The sequence below is a fragment of the Nelusetta ayraudi genome, unplaced genomic scaffold (assembly GCF_046127955.1).
Source record: "Nelusetta ayraudi isolate G7.1 ecotype Tasmania unplaced genomic scaffold, CSIRO-AGI_Nayr_v1 ptg000060l, whole genome shotgun sequence".
In the NCBI taxonomy this organism is placed as follows: domain Eukaryota; kingdom Metazoa; phylum Chordata; class Actinopteri; order Tetraodontiformes; family Monacanthidae; genus Nelusetta; species Nelusetta ayraudi.
This window is the reverse complement of record NW_027466110.1, coordinates 4,715,458-4,722,536: the sequence shown is the minus strand read 5'-3', so window position 1 is coordinate 4,722,536 and position 7,079 is coordinate 4,715,458. Positions and strand designations below refer to the sequence as shown.

General features: G+C 43.4%; 2 protein-coding genes across 2 annotated transcripts in view; both read left to right on the top strand.

Moving 5' to 3' along the window:
- Positions 1-606: 606 nt before the first annotated feature.
- On the top strand, positions 607-2,258 carry LOC142897718 (cytochrome c-b). Its single transcript, XM_076040235.1, has 3 exons — positions 607-764; positions 1,403-1,579; positions 1,674-2,258. Exons 1-3 carry the CDS (start codon positions 641-643, stop codon positions 1,817-1,819), a joined length of 447 nt encoding a protein of 148 aa, XP_075896350.1. The 5' UTR covers positions 607-640; the 3' UTR covers positions 1,820-2,258.
- Positions 2,259-3,162: 904 nt separating this feature from the next.
- pde11a (phosphodiesterase 11a) overlaps positions 3,163-7,079 on the top strand; it is a 34,301-nt gene continuing 30,384 nt past the window's right edge. Inside the window, exons 1-2 of the mRNA XM_076040211.1 lie at positions 3,163-5,036; positions 5,594-5,752. Of these exons, the coding sequence (XP_075896326.1) occupies positions 4,215-5,036; positions 5,594-5,752 (981 nt within the window). The 5' untranslated portion in view covers positions 3,163-4,214. The remainder of the gene's footprint in view (positions 5,037-5,593; positions 5,753-7,079) is intronic.

The following is a 7,079-nucleotide window of genomic DNA, read 5'->3' as shown; positions in this document are numbered from 1 at the left end:
GCAGATGTAACTACAAGACACAGCAGCACATAGGCTTGCTCACTGTGAGGTCATACCAGGTAACGTCCACAAAGACGTGAAGGGTAAAGCACTTTGGCCTTACATATCGCTTATGTAACAGGTCAGTCAAGGTGACTTCACTGTCAAAGCATCAAACCTGCTGAAGGTAATTGAAACGCCATTCAAATGCAAATGCCGCTTTTACTTGATGATTTGAAATTTTGTCTAAATAAGATGTGTGATTTGATGTTCTGTAAAGCTCCAGATTTTAATTCTTATTATTTTAACTGGAGTATGTTTTACACCCATTGGAGTGTGTGGAAGTTATCTTAAGTAAACCTTAAACAAAGGAATTTAAAAAGCACACAGTGGTCCACTGTGCCTTAGAAAATCAGCAGACCACTGGGTTATTTCCTTTTGTGTTGGCTAAAACAGGATCGTTGATTTCCTTTGAGTCGTTTTCGGCGTTGAAACAAAAAATGCGAAGTTTTGTTCTTTTTCCATTACTTCGCTTTGTTGTTTAAAAAGGGAACGTGGAACCACGATGTGGTACGCAATGTAGTAACTTTCTATGGAATTAGATAACGTGGGTCATCGATCAACTGTCTGTCGTAATAAAGGGGCTGGTGGGAAGGGTCACATGACTAATGACGTCTTAAGTTCCGGACGAAAAGCACAGTTCTCACACGGTAACCCGGTCGGCTGGAAGACTGATCTCTCGGAATTCAGCGCCAATAAGTTGGTCGAATATTCACAAAGAAAAGGTAAGACACCAACCATTCAAGTATCGTTCAGTTTTTCAGGCTGTTTTTGACGTATGTACTATTTATTTCACACACTTTGCCACATATATTCTTTGCCGGTCCCTTTCATATGTGCAACGTGGTCTACTACCGGCGTTTCCATTTCCGGCGAATAGTTCGATAGACTTTTTTTTTTTTTTTTTTTATATAAATGTATTCGGCAGCGTCACATGGCGACTACATTTCAATTTACAGAAAACATGTGTCCATGTTTTCTGTAAATTGAAAACATGGCCACAACTTTTGAACTTTTGTTACGACTTAAATAGTTTTAAAACGGATAGTCCACATGTATATAGCATAAGCTACTGTATTTGGTTGAAAGACTATAGTTTAACTAATCGTGTATCACCGAAGTTCTCGTTCACGTAAATGGGTATCTGCTTGTTTGTCCTAGAAAAATCTTTATAAAGCGCCTTCGGTTTTGTAACAATGGCTGGGCGGTAGAAGTTACGAAACTTCTTGAGCTCCCCCTTGTGGTTGGACAGGATTATGGCGCCAAGAGATTTTAATTTTACTGTACCAGTATTGTAGTAGTAGTATTTATGTTTGAAAAGATTAAAAAAAAAAAAAAAATGTTTTCCCCCGTCCATTTTCAGGAACCATGCCTGCAGATATCGCGAAAGGCAAGAAGGCATTTGTCCAGAAGTGCGCCCAGTGCCACACTGTTGAACAAGGTGGAAAGCACAAGGTTGGGCCCAACCTTTGGGGTCTGTTTGGACGCAAAACAGGACAGGCAGAGGGCTTCTCCTATACCGATGCCAACAAAAGCAAAGGTAAAGTTACCTTTAGATTTGTTTTTTTTCTATCTGACTTTGTAACTTTGTTCTTTCACTGTAACAGTATTCTACACTGTTTGTTCTTTTTAAGGCATTGTTTGGAATGAAGACACTCTCATGATTTATTTGGAAAATCCCAAGAAATATATTCCTGGAACAAAGATGATCTTCGCTGGTATCAAGAAGAAGGGTGAACGATCTGACCTGATTGCATACCTCAAGTCTGCAACTTCTTAACAAATCCATGCATCCGCATAGCTTTTGTAATTCATGTATCCTGACAAACTGCTGAAGATGCCAGGACAGATTCTTTCAAAATAAGACAGGATAGAAACCAAACTGAGGTGTGTTGTATTGCGAATCAAAACCCGTCTCTGAAGTAATTCACTCGTGTTTGTTGGAGTGAATGATGTCCCCTGTTTTTTTAACAGGTTACTGTTTCTAACGTAAATTATTGAAATATATATATATATACTGTATGTCCTGTGTGTCAGGACTTAAAGCTGTGTAATAGTAATTTTCATCCAGTATTTTTTATTATTATTAAACTGTCTTAATAATTGCCTAAACTTGCATTCACTGCTTTGGTTTTGATGTTGCCCTCAGTTTTTCATCATGTCTTTATATTTAAAAAAAAAAAAAAAAATGCTAGTTCAATAAAAACTGACACTAAATACTTCACTGAGTTTGATTCAATACTTTTCACACAATTCTAGATAAAGTAATTTTGTTGGTTTAATAAATCTAATACATTTGGACTCTTTCCCGAATTGGAAGGTAGTATTTTGTTTTTGTTATTCATTATTTGTAACTTTGAAAATGATTTTCATTGTGCCACATGTTTAGTTTTTATTATTATTATTATTTTTCCTTTTTTGACAGTTTGGGGTCCTCTATTCTCCTCAGGTAAAGTTATCTTAATCTTTTGTTGGTTGTTTTGAGTCTTTAAAAAAACAAAACAAAACAAAAAACAACTCCTATACCCTCACCTGGATGCTGCAGCCAGAGCTGAGCAGACTTTGGCTTATGCCTGAGTGGCATATGTCCATGGCTCGCTCCCCTTGAGCCTCAGCCATCTTGAGGACATTTCAGCAGTGTCTAATGGCCTGTTTTCCTGAGGACCCAAGTGATGCCCAGAAGGTGTAGTACCTTACAGAGGGTCCAGCCTGCAAAGCTTCTACAGCAAACGTGAGACGGTAGAAACCTCACCCTCTTCCTCTCTGTGGCCTTCTCCAACCAGTCCTACAAGGGCACTGTGGATTTAGTAGAACTGCTTGGAACTGTTCATGTTCCAAGGAGACCTGTCACTGACCTTAGCTCCACTATTTTGTCAAGGGCAGGATTGTAGTTATGGTGGTCAGAACCAGAAGATACTGGGTTTGATTTCAGCTCAGGGTCTTTCTGTCCACAGACGTGCACACAAAGCAAAATGCAACTCTAACCTTCTGATTTACCTTTACACCATAATTGTTGTGTAAGGCTCCCAACAGTTATTGTTGAAACCAGCACATTTCAAATGTGGATTCAACTGTGCCTTTTTAGTCTCTGTTTTATTTCCGTAATGTTACTAACAAAACACGTATTCAATATTACGAAAAGAACGTTCCTGGTGACGCTTTAAAAAAAAAAAAAAAAAAAACAGAAGGCACTTTAGAACTATATAGTGGACAATAGCGCCCTCTTTTGTTCAAATGCTATGACTGCACTCACTCGGCACCCCGTTTATGTTGTACAAGGGAATTCCATATTCTGTCACCAAAAGAAGTCCGTGCCAATCATCCCGATGCACCGTAACTGCAGTGGATTCTCATTTCTTGTCAGTGTGGCAATTAGACCGTAATGCAATGTGAACGTTAACCGCTTCCCAGCAGTCTGTACACAACTAAAGATGTTCCCATTGTCGGCACGTATCACCCAGTCTTGCAGAGGAACGCATGGAAATCGCAGACACGGCACTCTTAAATAATAAATCGTGCACATGCGTAATGCACCGAATCGTTTAGCAGTTTGGATTGTCAATTGTGCCATTTATTCAAGGACTACGCTGATTCCTTATGCAAATTCAGAATTGATATATTTGTATTTATTTACATCGACACGTTGCGCGTCTCAACAAAGGAGGGGGAATTGGTTCGAACGGCCGGAGGGTCGATTGTCGAAGCAAACCGGAGCTCCTGGATTTATGACGAAGCGAACGTCAGCGACACGGAACCAACCACAGTCGGCGTCATCCGCACACAAGAAGAAGACCAATCCAACGGGGACGCTCAGTATAGCGGCTCTCGGCGAGGTTCACAATTCCTGTGATGGTCAACGGGAGGGCCAGGTTGCCTACATTGCTTGGATCAGTTTCCCCCTTCTTTCTTTCTCGACATGGAGTGAACGATGGGAGGATGCTGTGCACGATTGCCTTGGTGCGCAAAGGGAACCCCGGCCACCCCACCTCCGCTGACGGCGTGGAAGCTGGATTTGTAGTCGGAGCTCCATGGGTGTTTCCAGCATAGACCGACCTGAAAGTTGCGGCTTTCGAACAATTCTCAACTTCCAGCTGCGCTCAAAGTCTCATAGATGATTTCCACCTGTGCCCATTCACGGACGCGGTTCGCAGAGAACCGGCTGAGACAGGGCAGACATGGCAGCGCACCAGAACATGGGGTTCTCTGACGTGGAAAGTTTTCTCGACTCGCACCCCGAGTTATTCGAGGATTACCTGCTCAGGAAGGGGAGTTCTAGCATGGTGGATAAATGGCTCAAGAGTCAGCAGGCGAGCAAGAGTTCATCGGCGGCTGCGGCACCTGCTGCAGGTGCAGGTCCAGCTGCCTCGGCCGAGCCCAAAGTGGAGAAAAGCGGCGCATGCAAGGACAGCTGGGCGAGCAAGTGCGACGGTCTGCAGCGGAGAGCGTCGCAGAAGGAGCTGCGCAAAACTTTCGCCCGGTCCAAGGCCATCAACGTCAACCGGACGTACGACGAGCACGTCAACTCGAGGGCCCAGGAGCCCCTGACGAGCATGAGGCGGAGAGCCCTGCTGAGGAAAGCCAGCTCGCTGCCGCCGACCACCGCGCACATCCTGAGCGCGCTGCTCGAGTCCAGGGTCAACATCCCCCAGTACCCGTCCACCGCGGTGGATTTCAAGTACTACCTGAAGGAGCACAACGAGCGGGAGTTCTTCCTCGAGCTGGTCAAAGACATATCCAACGACCTGGACCTGACGAGCCTCAGCTACAAGATCCTGGTGTTCGTCTGCATCATGGTGGACGCCGACCGGTGCTCCCTCTTCCTGGTGGAGGGAACAGGCAACAAGAAGACGCTCATGTCCAAATTCTTTGACGTGCACGCGGGCACCACGGTCCTGCCCTCCATGAACTCGGACGAGGTGCAGGTGCCGTGGGGGAAAGGCATCATAGGATACGTGGCCGAGCACGGGGAGACGGTGAACATTCCTGACGCCTATCAGGTGCCCTGGCTCGTGCCCGTGGCGTGCGTGCCCGTGCGTGTGTGCTTGAGCATGAATGAGTCACAGAGTTGCATTCACATAGAGACACAGATTGCTTACTTATGACGAGAAATGCCATTACCCTGTAATTTCCTTCACGCTGCTGCAGCATCCGTCAAGCTGCGATATGCAGAGAGGAGACTCGTGTTCGACAATGTCAGTGATTTCTAGCACACCTGTTTGCTCGGAGATGCCAGTGCCTTGCTTTATTCTCTTCGCAGTGATGAAATGAAGTGCTCTTCCTCGTGATTGTCAGAGCCTTTCAACACCGTGGATCACATTTATCCAGATTTTAGATACTTTCCCCCCCTCACAGAGTATTATATAAATTACATGTCTATCAAAATGGCTTTACTGTGCAATACTGCTGTGTACCATTGTATTTGAGTCGTGATGAGTTGCCCGTTTAAGTTGCATCGTCATCTGAAAGCAGAAAAGGGGAGGAATGCTGCATTTTTGCAACAGACAGGTGTGCTTACTGGGTGTCCTAATCGCCAATTGTCCCCTGTGGATTGCAGGATCGTCGGTTCAGCGATGAAATCGACAAGCTGACAGGCTACAAAACCAAGTCACTGCTGTGCATGCCCATTCGCAACAGCGATGGAGAGATCATCGGAGTCGCTCAGGCCATCAACAAGTCGTCAAGTGGAGAGCTCTTCACTGAGGACGATGAAAAGGTAATTGTGTTATTAAGGTCACAAGTGTAAACGCTGTAGTCAGATCACATGTGCGGCCATGATGTGAGTGTCTGTCCTTGATGTGCAGTGGAGATTGAGACTCTGTAAACCTGTCATTAAGAACCAGCTGGAAAAATTACCTTTTTAAAATGTTTTTTAAACGCCTTAATCACATGAATAGAGAGGACATTATACAAGAAGTGCTCTGTGCTTGTTCAGTATTCAGTGAGCCACAAATGCCAACAACCTTGGCTGGTGCTAATAATTTCACATTTGCGCTTTAATGAGGGTGCTCATGAAAGTCGCTGTTTGCATAACTGAAGGGAAGGTCAATTTCTCGAACACTGACACAAATTGTCGCACGTAATGGCTGGGGTAGAATGAATTGTTTGGTTAAGGGCTGTATGGAGTTTGGGTTGTATTGGGTCATAAAGTAGGATCAATGTGTCAAATCAATTGTTCCACAAATTAACAACTGTGCAATCTGCTGTTGTTTAAGTCCAGTTATTTACATGGTGAATAAATGGAAGATGAATCCTAATTACTATTGGACTCTGTGATTGTTTCTGGAGCAAAAGATGCTTAATGCTTTTTTTTTTTTTTTTTAATGTATGATTTATCCTTTTAAATGTCCACAAGTGTACTTTTTTGATTTGACAAGAACATAGTACCTACACACTATATATTTTTTAGTCATGTTGGTCATCCTCTGACGCCTTTCTTTGAATTATAAAGTGCTCTGACAACTACTGAAAAAGGAAATCATAGCAGTTATTCATTCATTAGATAAACTAAAAAGGTGACAGTGCAGGATCCTGATCAACACCATTTTTTTTTAACCATTTAAGTTAAACAGAATGTGGTTGCTAGTGACTAGTTTCTCTCACCAAGGCATGATTTCTGTACTCAGTTTACCTGTGATTCCTATATGCCTGTTCTAAAAAGTGTCTATTGCAGTCAAAATATAAACAACTATGTCAACAGTCACATAATTCTGAAATAGTGGCACATTAGTACGTTAAACAAAACCTCTGGGTTCATAGTTTGACCAGCAAAGCAGAGAACTGACACAACATGTTGTGTTTACGCCAGACTTTTGACCTTGTTCCTCTGATGGTTTCACTATAGTGCACTTTCTCCTTTTACTGCTGAGTGGTGGAGTAGAGAGCTGACAAAAGAAAATGCCTGAAGTGAAACAATCACAGGCTTCTGGATTTATTGGTGCTATTTCAGGGGTGTTTGTCTGGCGAATGGTGTTATGTGGTGTTTAGGCCATGCCAGCATAGCCGGGTTGTTGTGATTGTCCATTGCTGTGTTGCTACACTCG

Excerpts from the sequence above, each read along its gene's own strand:
- LOC142897718 (XM_076040235.1), top strand. The coding sequence starts at position 641 with ATGACTAATGACGTCTTAAGTTCCGGACGAAAAGCACAGTTCTCACAC. Across the intron at positions 765-1,402 it reads CGAATATTCACAAAGAAAAG|GAACCATGCCTGCAGATATC; the intron begins GTAAGACACCAA and ends GTCCATTTTCAG. Across the intron at positions 1,580-1,673 it reads CGATGCCAACAAAAGCAAAG|GCATTGTTTGGAATGAAGAC; the intron begins GTAAAGTTACCT and ends GTTCTTTTTAAG.